Source organism: Littorina saxatilis, linkage group LG11 (assembly GCF_037325665.1).
Source record: "Littorina saxatilis isolate snail1 linkage group LG11, US_GU_Lsax_2.0, whole genome shotgun sequence".
Taxonomy (NCBI): Eukaryota; Metazoa; Mollusca; class Gastropoda; order Littorinimorpha; family Littorinidae; genus Littorina; species Littorina saxatilis.
In genome coordinates, this window is record NC_090255.1 from 7679424 (window position 1) to 7696351 (window position 16928).

The 16928-nt window shown below is 45.3% G+C and overlaps 1 protein-coding gene across 1 annotated transcript in view; it reads right to left on the reverse strand.

Annotated features, from left to right (window-relative positions):
• Window positions 1-885: 885 nt before the first annotated feature.
• The window catches only part of LOC138980812 (uncharacterized), a 21632-nt gene continuing 5589 nt past the window's right edge, over window positions 886-16928 (reverse strand). Inside the window, exons 2-5 of the mRNA XM_070353699.1 lie at window positions 10312-11073; window positions 8852-9918; window positions 8334-8539; window positions 886-7862 (exon numbers count right to left, since the gene is read on the reverse strand). Coding sequence (XP_070209800.1) covers window positions 5091-7862; window positions 8334-8539; window positions 8852-9918; window positions 10312-11073 — 4807 coding nt within the window. The 3' untranslated portion in view covers window positions 886-5090. The remainder of the gene's footprint in view (window positions 7863-8333; window positions 8540-8851; window positions 9919-10311; window positions 11074-16928) is intronic.

Genomic DNA, 16928 nt, shown 5'->3' on the forward strand with positions numbered 1-16928 from the left:
TTCATCAAGACAAGATCAGAACAATTCGAAGTTGTGAAAGTTTAAAAAAAGAAAAGCCCGGAAGCAGGGTCACGCAAGGGTCGTAGCAGACGACGGCCGGTTTATCAGTGCAAATCGCCGTTCCTCTCAACAGTCAAAAGCCATCGCTAGAGTTCTTGTGAACCACAGCCGTTGTTTCGTGCATAAAAAAAAACGTGCTATTGTAGATAAGCTCACGTCGAGTCGCATTCAAATGACTAACTATGACGACTGCATTGTGAAAAGGGAAAACTGGATCACACGGGTTCACGATGGCTCAGGGGTAAGATAAACCACGCAAAAATAAATTCTTTGAAAATTGTTCGCTCTTTACGGAGGGCACCTAGGATGTTCTCAATTGGTGAGTGTTTAAATGAAAGGGTGTTTGTACTGTGTGTAAAAGCCTGACCGTATCTGTGATGGTTTACGGGAGGCTTACTCTGCCTTTAACCTGAGGTAGTACAAATTACATGAACAGACTGCTTGTAATGGCCAGTCTTAAAGACCAAGACTAGATTAATCAGGCTTCCCCAGCGGACTAGAATCTGAACATATCTTACCAAAACACTGAGAATAGACACGGACTAGTAAAGAGATCATGTTCGAATCGGTTTATTAAAATGAAATCAACAAAATGTGAGGTTAGTACATGAATGCCTTGACTGTAGTTTTATTTCAGTTTTCTTCGAAATTTAAATTGAATTTGTAATATCACCTATTTTCTTAATTAACTGAATCTTACCTATCACATACAATAGAATGGTGAACATATTGTTAAAAATGCCTATCAACACGAGTGAAGCAAAACTTAACAAAATTCAATCAACATTCGAATTCAAAATAATTAAAGACTAGCAGGTCGGGGGAGGGGGGGGGGGGGTGTGTGTCTAAATTTGCGTTTTAAACGCACTAGAAGATACACATGTACACATACGGAAGTACACACATACGTTGTGCGAGAACACACTTTTGACATGAATCCTCAAGAATGCGTGTACACATCAACTACACATTACACATGGCAATTTTGTCAAAATCGACGTTGATCATTATGACATAAACATGAACGTGAGCTTGAAACTCGATTTAAACGTGTGCGATTGATTTTAAAATCATCCATTTACATAATTATGACATTGAGAATCATGAACACTTCCGCTGATCAACAATAAAAGATTATCCTCTTGCAAGAAAAAAAACCGGCAAAAAAAATGTCATCAGTGATCATAAATAACATTACAGCCATAAACACCTTGGCCGATTAGCAATCAGTAAAATCACTAATAAGATTAAGAACATTCACTCAAAATGGATTGGTAACAGTAATCATGAACACAATATTGTTCAGAAGCACCATCTTCTCGTAGTTCTGAATCAAAACTAGAAACATCTCAGGCAGTTTGATTTAAATTCATCAAATCCACACTGAAACCAAGTACGACATTCAGTATCTAATAAATATGTAATAAACAGTTCACCTTAAATGCGTTTTTAAAGGGTCAAAAACCACTTTTAATTGGTTGTTTGGCTGGCTGTATTTATTTCTTCCTCAAAGTAGTCAACCTCTACGGGTATAATTATTTCAATAAATAACATATTTATAATGGAAGCTTTTTTTTTTATATAAGTTTTATGTATATTTAGGGACCATTAAATCTTGATGATGATTATGGTATGTGATAACCGGTAAACATCTTGCACACTATCATGTGTATTAACTATCTTGACAAAATAAATCCAAAAACAAAGAAACTGCCAACGTTCCAAAATTCAGAATCAGAAAACAAGAAAGGTAGGTTGTTGGAACGTTTGTTATTGACAAAACAATACATTCACACATATTTCGACCCAACGGTCTTTTAAGTGAACAGACATTCACACACAAATTATCTTGATAGTTCTATCAGTTTATGTCCACTCGTCAGGAAGCCGAGCGAATGAATGATTGTATGATGAAATGAATGACGTTGATAATGACGTTAGGTCGAAATATCTGTGAATGTATTGTTTTGTCAATAACAAACGTTCCAACAACCTACCTTTCTTGTTTTTTGATTCTATCTTGACAAAAGATGCCATGCATTGATGAAGCATTAGAAATAGAATAATGTACTGAAAAACATGAAATGAGAGCAATATTATTTACGCTGCCCAAACGGGTTTTATGACTGATGTGATTTATGAATCTGTTAACCGGCAATTTATCAAACGACAGTTTAGACGGCAAACAATTCTTAAAACACGCATGAATGAAATAACTAGCGGATTTCTTAACTGCATGTTGTTGATGAGTTCTACTGTAGACATTCAGATCAAAGAGTTTCCGTACAAGCTCTTTGGTCAGTTGACCACAAAACAAATCTAAACACGACATTTGTCACGTGACTAGATTTCAATGACATGGCATGAAACTCAGTGGATTTAGATACCTTAGGTTTATTTTTTTTCCCTGAGGTAAACATATAATATTATTCCGGCAACACTTGTACAGAAATATATACCGACACGTTTACAGCATGAAACCTGGATAATTGTGTACATCATCATCTGTACAACGCACATGTAATTAGTAACCCACAGACACACGCATGGAAACAATGCTTAAACGGCATTTCTGTGGATTTTCAGTCTCGTCTCAGAACTTTGTCAATGTTTTGAATTGTTTTTGAAATGATACAAAGGAACATCAGTCGGCCTATTCGTAGTTCGTGTGACAGGGAAGTATCTCTCAGCTAAACATACTTCTTCTTCTCGATCGCTCAGACAGGGACTCCGGAACTTCTGATGAAGTTTGCAGTACAGCGAAGACACCGCAGGGTGCTGAAGATCTTCTCCTGAACTGGTGTGTCCGCAGGCGCTAAACATACTAAGCTCTGCTCCGTGTTAAAAATCCAACAGACTTTTGACCTGATTGGAGCTTGGTCTTATATCAAATCAAGTTTGTGGATACACTGTTTACCATTGACACATAATCAATTTAACAAGACAAAGATGTGTAATAAAAATCCTACCTATGCGTGCGGAAGATTTTCAGTACTGGTACTGGTAAAGAGGTCAAGTATGTTAACTCAAATATTGTATTGCTAACAATTTCCTGAGCTCTGCAAATGCAATATTTCAGTCTTTTTCTGGACAGACGAATAACCATTGTTGATTATAAGCTGGGGTAAAACGTAACTGATAATAAGAACAGAAGCTGGGAAATGAGTCTTTTTCTGGGCAGACGAATAACCATGGTAAAGTAAAACTCCATTGTCGATTATAAGTGGGGGTAAAACGTAACTGATAATAAAAACAGAAGCTAGGAAATATCCCCGTTGACGGTATTCAGTTAATACCGATAATATCTATGCATTAGCATATTTTTGTAAAAGCAAATTGACAGAAACTCATCATGTGGAGGTTGATATCAAAGACTAGTTAAACCATAATATTATAGCTGAGCTCAAAGACTGACTAAATGACAACGGTAATAATGTTCTGCTTCTTTTATGCAATGTTTCCGCGTCAAAATTCCAGCGTATTTATCATTGAATTCTTGGACTGACACAAACTCCATATCTGGATGATAAGTTTAGCACGAGCACAATGTCTTAGTCTGCTCTGAAGCGTTCCAACATTCAAAGTATATATCCGTAATTCTGTCAATACAGCAGGAGACGATCTTGCTTTGAGATCAGCAAAGCTGAACACCAGATGATAGTTTGATCATTGATGAACAACAACGATTTTAAATTACTTGAGTTTATTTCACGAGTCTCTTGTACTGGGCGCAAATTGTCACTTTCTCACTTAAATTATGAGATCACGATTAAAATATTGCTAACATCAGTGCACTTCGGGCTAAAACATGCCTCGGCTGCAGAAAATGTGAGCCTAAAGTCCAAAGCACATACCTATTCTGGTTTCGGAACACTGTGTGCAAAAGTACGTACCTGCGTGTCACAGACCAGGTTTAAAACGAACTGTCTTTGGTAGCAGACATTTCTGCAAAGTCACTTCTTATGTTGCTCAGTAACACACATGCTTTGTGTTATTCTTGTTTGCGTGAATCATAGTCAAGTTGCTGAAAATACCTATATATGCATGACAACTTTCGGCCTCTTCTTGTAGATTCTTAAAATAAAGTCACCACAGTCCGTGAAGAAAATACCGGAAAGAAGCTCAGGTTTGCCCCAGGGTTGTATTTGATTTAGACTCAGACGCTTCCATCACCAACACACACTCGATCGCCTCGTAGCAGTCATGGGTCTCATCAATGCAAAGTCAAAACATTCTGTGTGCATCGAACAGGTATAGTGTAGTTCAACTTTCTTCCGCACACAAAAGATGTCTCCATCTTCTTGACAGAGGACTTATCACTGGTGCATTGAAAAAGAAACCTGCAGGACTGAACAGTCTGGAAACATTCATGGACAGCGTACAGTCTTCAGAGTTGCATGCTTCTTTCATGCGAGCTCTGAACAAAGTAACACCATACCAGCACTAGAGTCAATGGTTCTCTTTCATGCTAGCTCTGAACAAAGTAACACCATACCAGCACTAGAGTCAATGGTTCTCTTTCATGCTAGCTCTGAACAAAGTAACACCATACCAGCACTAGAGTCAATGGTTCTCTTTCATGCTAGTCCTAAACATTTCACAGGAACTGATCGTGTGAAAGAGTTCCAGGCTTTTTTGAATGAACAGAACATGTATGTTTCGTCTGCACCGTGACTGATACAGGCCACTATAGTTGTTGTGCAACATAGCAAAGTCTGATAAAATGGTCAACTATAGATGTTGAAAATAATTATCTCCGAGTGCAGTTCACTGACAACACATTCAACTAAAGTGGTTTAGAATGTTCTTTGTATCTATTCGCCTGCAAAATGACGCAACAATCAATAATGATGGTATACGACAAAGCACTCAACTGTCTCACGAAACAGTCAACTAGTTCAAAGATTTTGAACCATCTCCTCAGCTAATGGCAAAGTAATCAATTGTCAGGATTTTGTACGATGGGTCTTACGAAACTGTCAACTATGATGGCAGATTTCGAACTATCGTCACAGCTCTCGCGAAAGCAATCAACTGTGAGGATTCTGCACGATGTGAAGGAAGAACTCCCGCTTATCCTGACACGAATAACCGCATCCTCTACACTGGAAGGGGTTCCCGGCTTCGTTGTGGTAAGCCATGTGCATGCTGTACATCATCATGTCTTTGAACCCCATGTCGCAGTGCTCGCACTCGAACTGATGACGCGCGGGTGGAGGAGGAGGGCGGGGGGCGAGGGGGGACTTGCCCGCGAACATCATGTCCATCATGGGGGACCGGAAGGGGGGGACGGTCTGCGCGTGCGTAGACAGCCTCTCGGGCCCGGAAGGTGAGGAAGAGGTGGTCATGTTTCTGGCAGCTTCTTGGAAAGACATGAACCCAGCGTATGGATTCATCATTGAGGCAGAGGATGAAGACAGAGACACAGGGAAAGAGTTCTTGTTCATCCCGTTTCTGTGTGATGTTGGGGATGACAAGGGCGACTTGTGGCCAGGGCCGTCAACACTTCCGTGCATATTTCTGCCGCCCATTCCGTTCTTAGGAGGAGAGGCTGAAGAGGGCAGAGAGATTTGGGAACGATCTTCTTCAGATCTTGGTGGCGTTCCAGGAGGAAGGTCTACCCCAGTGCTAGGGTCAGTCATAATCTTCCAGGCGAGCTCAGTGCCGCGGCGAACGGCTTGGTTAGCTGGCTGGCGACGACTCTGGTAGATGGCTTTGATCGTCGACTCTCTCTCCTGCTCGTGGTCTTCTTCGGTCATTTCTGAGTCTCCTTCTGCTGCTTCTCCGTCCTGAGGGGGAGGAGAGCTTGCGTCTTGCTGAGGAGAGGCTTGGTTAGAGCAGGGCCCGTCAGCGTTGGACTGCCCGTCAGGCGAGGGGGGCTGTTGGTTGCCGGAGTCATCATTGTCTTCGGCGTTTTCTGGCATGACTTCACTGTTGAGCATCCGGATCTCTTTCTGCAGTTGTCTGAAGCGATCAGCTTCTTCTTCTGGAACAGGGGAGGACTTAGCAGTATCATCCTTGTCATCTCCCTCCATTCTCTCTGCTTCCTCATCCCTCGAGGGCAAGTCTTCCTCACTTTTGCTTTCCTCTTTGCCTTCTGTGATGGTCTCGGCTGGACTTACGGCGTCCTGGCTGTCACTGTGTTCAGACGACAACGCCGCCCGCTGCTGTTGCTGCTCCTCCAGCTCCTGCTGCTGTTGGTGCTCTGCTTGACGTTTGTGATAAAGCGCGTCCAGTTTGTACGCCTTTCCTTTGCGGGATCGCTTTCTGGGCTGGCTGGGGGTGTCTTCGTTAGAACCGAAGCAGTTGTTCTCTTCGCCGGAGTTGGTGCTAGCGCTGACTTCAGCAATGGGGCGCTTCTCGCCGGCGGCAGACAAAGCGGGGTAGGGGAAAGGGGCATCGGGATGACTAGAGCGTGGAGGGAAGAGGGAGGGGGGGATGTAGGGAAGGGGGGGAGAGGCGGTTTTGTTGGTGAGATCTAAAGCGCCCTGCTCCCCTTGTTTTGTAGCCATTGCAGCGATGCTGGCCGCAACGGACATAGCCGCGGCGGAAACTGACGATTGCGTCACGGAGGATGACGCCGCTCCGAACTTCAACGTCATCTGTCGGAGAATGTCGGCTCCTTCTTCTGCGGGCTGGTGAGGCTGTCTGGCGCTCCTTTCCGCAGCGTCTCTCCGGTCTCTGTCGCCGCCTCCCTGTTGCCCCAGATACATGTTGTCAAGGTAACCGGGGAACAGCTCTCGCTTCCTCGCCCAAGGAGAGCCACCATGCTCACCACGGGACTTGAGAGGGGATTGACCACTGGGGACAGTGTTACGTCTCGGGTAGCTCTCAGGGTCAAGGTCATGGGGGGACAAGGACTGCGAAGCGGTCGCACAGGAGGACGCAGGGGGAGCAGACATGCGACGAGAGTGCATCTTCTGAGCAGCGTCTTCACCGCCCATCAGCGCGTCCGAAGAGATGTTGAAGGGCAGCATATTGAGGAGGTCCCGGTTCTCGGAAGCGTGGACTTTGAAGACGTGGGCGTGCAGAGCCTCAGGACTCTCGGTGGCGAAGCTGCACATTCTGCAGAGGAAGTCTCCTGCCTCCCTGCCCCCGCTGTTCTCTAACTCTCTCCTCCTCATCTCATGTTCAGCGGACCTGGGGGAGGGTCCGGGACCGTTGTGACCCTCGGGTTTTTCCATTCCGGGATGTGGGCCGCCCAAAGGGATGAGGGGCGGAGGGGGGTGCATACCGTTCGCCATCATAGGCCAGTAAGGGGACGGGGGCAGCATCCCTCCGTTCATCATAGGGTTGAAGCCCGGGGGGAGGCCGCGGTGGGGATGGTGGGGGGAGGGAGGCATGGGGAAGAAGCCGGGCATGAAACCCCCTCCCTCTCCACCGTCCTTCTCCTTCCTCATCCCACGAGGTCCTCTAGGGGGCCCTCGCTTCGCCAGCAGGCTCAGCCCGGAGATCTCAGCATCAATACCTTGAGGGAGACTGCCGTCGCTGTTGAGGACTGTAGCGGGTTTGTGGTTGTACTTCCTCAGGTGGAGCTTCAGACTGTGACAGTACTTCGTGGCGTACGTACAGTCAGCACAGCGGTACTGGTACACGTTCGTGTGGCTCTTCATGTGTGAGTTGAGCATGGATTTGTTGACGCAGGAGTAGTTGCATTTGCCACACTTGTACGGTTTGGAGCCGAAGTGGTTGCGGAGATGATACTCGAGGTGATGCTTGTACTCCGTGACGAAGGGGCAGCGAGGGCAGGCCAGCAGCTTCTCTTCTTTGATGTGAGTGCGGGCGTGGGCCCAGAATTGCACCTGGAAAACAAAAGGTAAAAATAATGTTGTAGCTTAGCTGTATACTTAATATTGATAGTATTACTATTATTATTATGCTGATAATTATCATAATTATTGTTATTAATATCCTAATTAGTATTATTATAAGTAGTGGTAGTAGCAGTTGTAGTAGTACAGTGTAGTGATAGTAGTAGTACAGTGTAGTGATAGTAGTAGTACAGTGTAGTAGTAGTAGTTGTAGTAGTTATCCAACTATCTGTCGACTAAAAAAAAGCCAATGACAGATTTATCAGGGTCAAACAAAAGCTGAATTTTTGTTTGGTGTTGCCATTTATTTCTGGTTTTTTTCTTCTTTTTATCTCTATGTTTTGTTTTAGAGGGGGGGGTGGTTTAAGGGGATGGAGGTAAAACTAATAAGAGAGGCTACAATTTAATGTTATGTCATGACTTTCCTGCAAATGAACACTTCATCACAATAGCAACACATACCTTATCAATACAGGAGAATTCACACTGCTTGCAGCGGAAGATCTTGGGTCTGCCAGGCATGGAGCGTTGCTTGGTGTCTGGGTCGCTGTGAAAGTCCTTGATATGACGCTTCAGACGGCCCTCCGTGCGAGACGTGTAGTCGCAGTGGGGGCAGTTGTACTCAAAGTGAATTTGCATGTGAGCGTCGAAATCATCTTTGATCGAGCCTGGTTGAAAAAGCAGAAAGAGAAAGTTGATGAATGGTTCTGGAATGCGATTGATAAGTACTAAAGGCTGTACTTAATTGATCCCTAAGTCGACTTTGCTAAGTTCCTTTTACTGAAAATTCAGCACCGAATTTTCGTCCAACCAGCTTCGTAAAGTTAACTTTGTGAAGTCAATTTCGCTCAATTAAACACGGAAAGAAAAGGAGAAAATGAGGGAACAATTCATGCATAGAGGACAATCACGCTCGCTCGCTCGCTCTCTCTTTCTCTCTCTCTACCACCCCCGACCCCTCTTTCCAATTCAAAACTCACCAGAGTAGCTACACAGATGACAGAAGTAGACATGTCCAGGAGGTCCAGTCCTCTCAGGCATTTGAGGTCCCATGGGCAAGCGAGGACCTCCAACTCCCATTCCTCCAGCCATCATCATCTCGTGCATTGGATTCAGCTCACCAGGGGGGAACCCTCCGCGAGACAGTTGTCCTGCAAGCGCACCGGGAATGGGGATCTTGGTGAGGGGGGAGGAGGAGGGGGGTAGGGAGGAGGACGAAGGAGGCATGCCCCCTCCATCCCCTCTGCTCTGAACAGGGGAAGAGTCTGGCGATCCTCTCTGATGCTCTCGTTTCACCATCGGCATGTCTCTGATGGGGGAGAAAGCAGAAGGGTCTTCTCTTCGTTCCGGGAAAGCGACAGAAGAGGGATAAGCGGTTTCCTTCCCAGGGGAAAATGAAGTGTTGGGCTCTTTCTTCGGCGTCAGAAGACCTTCCCTGTGGTGCTGAGAATCCAGGCTAGGTCTGCCGCCTGCAGCGTACATCGCCATTCTGTCTCCTGACTCTTCTGTGTAAGGTCGTGAAGGATCGTTAGGGTGACGCATATAAGGGTGGAGCTTCTGGGAAGAAGAGTCAGTTCCCTCCCCTTGGAAGCCTTTCATCGCAGCTTCGTGACGAGATCGAGAAGAGTACATCTCTTCAGACATCGCCGACGACCCCTTGCCGAAGTCCCTGGAAGACTGAGCTGGATGCAACCCTCCTCTCAAAGGGTACTCCATGGGGTAGCCTCCGGGTGGGTTACCCCCGTTCTTCAAGCACTGCTCGAAGAACCGCCTCTTCATTATCTCCAACGATTCAATAGACGGTTCGCGATCTCCATTGCCGCCATTTTTGGGCCCGTCTTCCATTTCTCTGTCTGGGGATGAGGCGTTGCCGTTGTCGTAGCTAGCGTCGCGCATGTAGCGGTGGTAGCTGCTGGGACTTCTGTAGTGACCGCCGTCGCTGAACTCGTCGTCGTCGTCGACCATGCCGTCGTTGTCGTCCATGGCTGACTTGTCCATTGGGTCGTTGGGGTCATCTGGCGAGGGGGGGTAGCTGTCGACGCTGTACCTGCGAAAAAGAGAGAGTGATTATGCATTGTTAAACAAGTATAACAATGTCTCATGTTTTGATTTTAAACAAATCGCATGAACACTGGGTCGATTGGCAAAATGAGAAAAAAGGTTTCAAAACTTGTAAATGTAATGTTTGTTATTTTGCCTGGACATCTGAATATTATTTTCTGTGAAATTTACCTCAAACTATACGATCATATACAAAAAAACCTCTGAAACACAGACGTATAGACATGTACCTCCCTCCCTATCTTTTCGTCCCTTTGCTCTCTCTCTCTCTATCTATCTCTCTCTCCCTCCCCCTCTCTCTCTTCCTTCCCCTCTCTCTCCATCCCTCCTTCCTCTCTCTCTCCCCTCAACCCCCCTCTCGCTCTCTAACAACCCTTACCTCTGAGCAGTCTTCCTGGGGTCCTCAGCCTGGGCAGGAGAAGCGGTCACCATGGCTGAGCGAGAGAAGTCCACACCGGATTCAGGAGGCGGACAAGAACTTCTATGATCAGAGGCTGCGTAGGGCGTGGAGGGTAGCTGTGGAGGAGGGGATGGTCCGACCTTGCTATCAACCCTTCCCCTTTCCCAAGCGGGCGGCGGAGATGCTTTATCTGACTTGACTCTGCGGTAGTCTTGTACTTTTCCCGACTCCTCCTCTCTGCGATAGTTCTGTAGTCTGGCTGACTCTTCGCCGTGGATGGACTCTTCTCGGTTGCTGAAGGACTCGTCCTTGTGGCCGGTTGAGCGTTCTTGGTGCTGGTTTCTTTGACTGATGTCGTACCTAGCTTGGTTCCGTTCTGCAGAAGACGTAGAGTAACGCGAAGGAAAGCCTGGTGGAAGACCACGATAAGACTCACTGGCAGGACTTTCACTGTCTCCTTGGCGATAGAGCGAAGACTCTCCCTCCCATCTCAGCGCAGACTCGTGACGATGTTGATGCTGGTAATGACGATGCAGGTTTTGCGCGTCATAGCTGACATCACGATGCTGGTATGACGAGTTCAAGAGCGTGTGGGGCTGAGGCTGGTTGTCAAGGGGACGGGACGGGTTGCTATGGTGACGGGGTGTGTAGATATCGCCTGTGTTGTGTCGCTGGGTCTCTGCACCCTGCATCACCGTGTCGTGTAGCACGTCGGCCGCCTTGGGGGACACCACATCGCTCCTGCAACACACACAGAGAAATGCTGACATGAGTAAAGGTAAAAGGAGTATGATAAAAATGATAAAGGAGTAAGATAGAAGGATAAAGGAGTAAAGCAAAATGATAAAAGAGTAGAGTAAAAAGAAAAACGTGTGTGAGTACAAAGGATAAAGGATTAGGGTAAAAGGTTACAGGAGTAGAGTAACATGATTAAGGAGTACAGTGTTGACATCGCTCTTGTATAAGTTGTAACACACACATAGAAACACTGGTCTGGTACAAGGATACAGGATACAAGGATACAGTGTTGACATCGCTTACAGGAAGAAAATTGTATGACTATGAGTAAACGGATAAAGGAGTAAAATGTTGACATCGCTTCTGTAACACCCCCCCCCATCACACACACACACACACACACACACACACACACACACACACACACACACACACAGACAGATCTGAGTAAAAGGATAAATAATTAAAGTGTTGACATCGCTCAGCGTAATAGTACAAACACAGAGAGAAAAAAACTGGTCGGAGTGCAAGGGATCAATTAAAGATTGAAGTTGACATCGCTACGGTAACACTAACATATAGAAAGAAATACATGGTATGAGTAAAAAAATACATTAGAAAATTGTTTTAAACTTCGCGTAGTCTTTTTGCCGGGAATTCAGTGCGAAGGCTTCGTGCAGCCAGCTTCGTGAAGTCGACTTCACCCAAGTCATTCGAGACATTAAATCGGTCCTGCAAACCAACCAGGGCTGATGTGCACGGGGAACTTATCAAGCGAGTGGGAGCCAACCGTGGGCGTGGATTGGTTGACATCTAGGTTCAGTTTGTGAATCAGTCACTTCCAACCCCACAGCTATACACGGAAACACACGCACAACAAAAACAAAAACAAATACACTGCTACAAATATCCTTACCAGTTTGTAAGTCCACAAATGGTATTACATTCTCCACAAAGAACACACTATAAATCCAAGCCGAAGTGTGTGGGTTTTTTTCTTTCTTTTGTTTCAGATCAACCGCACACAGGTTACAATCAGTTCTTTTTTAACACGTCTGTCCTTCAAGTCAGTCCTCCGGGGAAAAATTAACACCTCGTCGCTTCAACTGCGTCCAGCACAGAACGAGAACACAGGGGCAGCTTGACCACCGGGAGTCGCGCTCTAAAATGGACATGTGACATGTAAAGTGCGCTGGTCACTTTTCACAGTCACCGGTCAGATAAAAACGGTTTCAACACTGCTTCTCCCCTAAAGCAAATAATGTCCACTGACTGACCCACACTTTTGCACTTCGTGTTATCTCTCTTCTCTCTTTCTCTCCCGCCTCCTCTCTCACTCTCCCACTCCCACTCCCACTCTCTCTCTCTCGCCGCTGGACAGACGTAATATCGCGGCTGACCAGTCCGACCCGCATGAGCCTGCATTGGTCACTCGTTTTTACACAACATACATAAAAATGTGTGCGTGCGTGTGCGTGCTGCGTTAGGATTGACCGGTGAGATATAAGCATGGGTCACTATCAAAAAGAGGGCAGATGGAAAGTGAAAGAGAGGGTGTGGGTGGTGTGTGTGTTGGGGGGAGAGGAGGAAGGGTGGGGGAGGAAGGGGAGGGAGAGGGGAGGGATAAGTGGAGAAAGGAGAGTGGTGCAGGGGTTGATGAGGGGAGGGGGGGTAAGAGAGGAGGGGGTTGGGTGTGTATGTGCAGTGTTAGGGGGGGGGGGGGGGGGCGGAGGGGAGGGATAAGTGGAGAAAGGTTGATGAGGGTGGAGATAAGGGAAATGGGAGGAGGGGTCGGGGGGGGGGGGAGGTGGGGCGCACATCAAATAGATATGGCGCAACTGCTTCGGCTGAGCAAATGTGTGTTGTGTAGTGTTTGGCAATGGAAGAGCCGGTGTTTTATTACAAGGCCCAGATATGGCGAATGTACAGTTAACTGAGGGGGGCGAGGTTTATTGGGAGGGGGGGGGGGGGTAGGGTTATTGCGGAGAGGAAGGAGGAGATGGGCGAGATATCAAACTGTACTTGATGACCCTGCAACGACTATACTGGGAGGAGGTAGAGGGTGTGTGTGTGTGTGTGTGTGTGTGTGTGAACAAAGAAAGGATGCGTATTACCCTCAGGATATGTGCACTAAACTTTTCCTTCATCCGTCTCTTTTTCATTTGCGTCATTGCAGAAATGTGAGACATACTAATAAAATATGTGTTTTTTCTTGAAATGTTTATGAGTACGTAAACTTACATCTTCTTGTCCATCAACCTATGTTTTAGTTTGCATCCACAGTGATTGGATTTAACGCTTCATTAAGTGTCACATATTTCATTTGAAGGTCGCGTAAATGGGATATCTTTATCTTTTGACTAACTAACTTGCTGAATCGTTCACATAATGTAATTATGTAGAGAGAGAGAGAGAGAGAGAGAGAGAGAGAGAGAGAGAGAGAGAGAGAGAGAGAGAGAGAGAGAGAGAAACATTGAAACATTGAACTTTATTACAGGAAAGATAGCATTAGGTCCGTAGGACCTTTCTTACAGCTAGTCCTGATCTAAGCAAAATGGTTATAATCGAAATGGGAATACATAGGGACAAACTTTTTATGATGAAACGCAGACACACGCAATAATAGTAATATAAGAATAAGATCATTTTTTATCGACATGTGATATACAACCATACATTATCAGAACACACACACACACATATATATACACGCACACGCACACGCACACACACACAGAAGATCAACTAACTTATAAGGCAAGCCAACATAACACGACACACAGAGAGACAGAGAGAGACAGAGAGACAGAGAGAGACAGAGACAGAGACAGAGACAGAGAGAGAGAGAGAGAGAGAGAGAGAACGGTGGGGCGCAGTGGAAGAAAACCTTTGTAGCAGGTTACCTCCCTTCAACAAGTCAACCAGTTTTCTCATACTCCTCATCACTTTTTAAGGCATCGTAAATCAGATTTGAAGCCGGAAGGGGGTCACAAGTGTGTGTTTGATGGCGCGGAGATGTGGGAGGGAAAGAGATTAAAGAGGCTGAACAAGACCAAGATCAAAACGAGTGACCGCCATAATTATCTAAAGCGAGCAAAAACTTGATACATGTTCGGGTCCATGTCGTGGTTAAGCTCAAGGCTAAAAGTTCAGAGGAAAAACTTAGCCCGCTGATGAATTACATCACATTCCCTATGATATCACTCTCGGTGGTCAGCAAAACAGACTGGCCGAGTTATTCAACTGACCAACGTCCACTTTTTATTGTCTAATTATTCACAAGCATGCTCCGGCCAACAGCTTGGATTAAAACAGAGATGGTGCGCACATACAAACACGTCTGTAACATTTAGCACACACGGCTTGAATTAAAACAGAGATGGTACACACATACAGACACGTCTGTAAAAGTTAGACCAAGCGACGCTCCAGCCAACGGCTTGAATTAAAACAGAGATGGTACACACTCACAAACACGTCTGTAAAAGAGAGAGAGAGAGAGACTGGCCGAGTTATTCGGGTGACCAATGTCCTCTTTTTGTGTTGTTCTGATTAATCACAAGCACGCTACAGCCAACGGCTTAAATTAAAATAAAGACATGGTACACATGCACATACAAACACGTATGTAAAGGTTAACACGGAGTTGCCGAGTCATTCTAGTGACCAATGTCCACTTTTTGTTTTCTAATTAACCACAAGCACGCTCCAGGAAATGGCTTGAATTAAAACAGACGTGGTACCCACATTGAAGCACGTCTTTAAAATGTAGCCCTGAATTTTGCAAGTCGTAAAGGTATGCTTAGCTTCTTATAATTGTACAGATCTTTAACTAAATCTGCCAAGGCAGAAAAGCTGTCATGTTTCCCTCTTAGAGCCAAAGCGGGAAATAATCCAATTAATATTATCAGTCGACACGCACCTTCTAACGTAAATGACGACACTCCCACACGCACGCTTATTTGGGTTGATCGGTTGAAATACTTATAAAACACAAAATATTGAATATAAAACTCATGCAACTTAATCTTCTACCACTGGCCATCCGCCAACTTCACTAACACAGAAGTTGTTATTATTAACGAGATAATTGTCAAAGGATTGTATATTATTGTTTTGTGAGTATATACAAACAACAAATTAAAACTTGTTTTTGTAATAATAATCGCAAAACTAAAACATAGAACAAAAACACAGATGGAAAAAAAGAACATTGCTAGAAATCGAATCGGCGTGAATGTCCCAAGGTTTTGGCAAAGTAGTGCGAAAGTACCAAAATGGTGTGTGTGACTCTCAATCTCTCCACGTGTTATAGCCTATGTCCAGTTTTTCTTTCCCGGGTTATAAATGACCACCAGAGTCCATGGAAGGGACAATACCGGGCCTGCTGATAACACTTTTTAAAAGGTTAACACGATTATTTTTCTGGGTCGTTTAGTGAGTGAGGTGGGGGAAGGTTGAGGGTCATTTGTTTGAACATGTATGGAATATGTTAGAGGGAGTGTGTGTGTGGTGTGTGTGTGTGCGTGTGTGTGTGTATGCGTGTGTGTGCGTGCGTGTGTGCGTGTGTGTGTGTGATGCGAGAGAGTGACGTTAAAGTGGAAATCGTGGGTGGGAGAAAATGGATGCAGTAAAGGAAGGGGGATCGAAGGGGGGTTGGGGGCGGAGTTGGGGACGGGGGGGGGGGGGGGGGGGGCAGGAGGATCATGGCCAGGCCAAGGTAAGCGGAGGAAAGGTGTCGTAACTGACTGATGCTTTAAGTGTCGTAACTCGCTCGCCAATCCAACACGAACATCTGCCACTATCGCACTTGAATGGATCCAGGTAAGGGTACGTTCGGCGAGAGATTTATTTCTCAGAGTCAACTTTGTGTGCAGACTCTCCTCGGTGTCCGAACACCCCCGTGTGTACACGCAAGCACAAGACCAAGTGCGCACGAAAAAGATCCTGTAATCCATGTCAGAGTTCGGTGGATTATAGAAACACGAAAATACCCAGCATGCTTCCTCCGAAAACGGCGTATGGCTGCCTAATTGGCGGGGTAAAAATAGGTCATACACGTCAAATTCCACTCGTGCAAAAAACACGTGTACGTGGGAGTTTCAGCCCACGAACGCAGAAGAAGGTAAGGGTACTCCCCGATATTTACAACAAAATGTTCGTTATAAATAAAATGTTGGCATTGAACCTTATTATTACATGCAATCTCAGCGCTACAAGCCTTCTGTGTCAATTCACCGCGGCTAGTTTTGAGCGAAACATGACGACGAAAAGGCAGATGCTGCCTCTACTGCTGATGCTGATGCTAAAACAATGCTGTTTACAAATAATTCCAGGACCAAGTAATTTCATTCATGAAGACTCCTGCCACCCCCAAGGTTTTCTTTTGAGCTCAGCATTGTTATGACATTAATGAATAGGACATTGTTTCCACGAAAAGAACAATTTCCCATGACTGTACAATTCAATCGCCAACGAACATTTAGACTAAAACGCCACCATTAACTCAAACAAACTAAACACTTCGCAACATGTTTTTCCAATGTCCAGCGTAGGGCCGGTGTCACGATTTCATCTTTCGCCTGTGTACATATTTCCCCCTCGACATCTACTCAAGACTGAAATGTTGTTTCCTGGTAAAATTAAGAAGTGAAATTATTTATGGACGAAAAGCATGTCAGTTTCTTGCATGTGAAGAAAATTGGTGGTAAAATTTAATAGATTTCACCCCCCAAAATCGAATTCTTCGAAAACGTGTACTGAGTGGTTACGTCCTTTGAGTAAGAAGGAAAACATTCTAAGTTAAATAAAATAAATTGGTTGGACAAATTTGGCCCCATGAATGTAAGGTACACAAG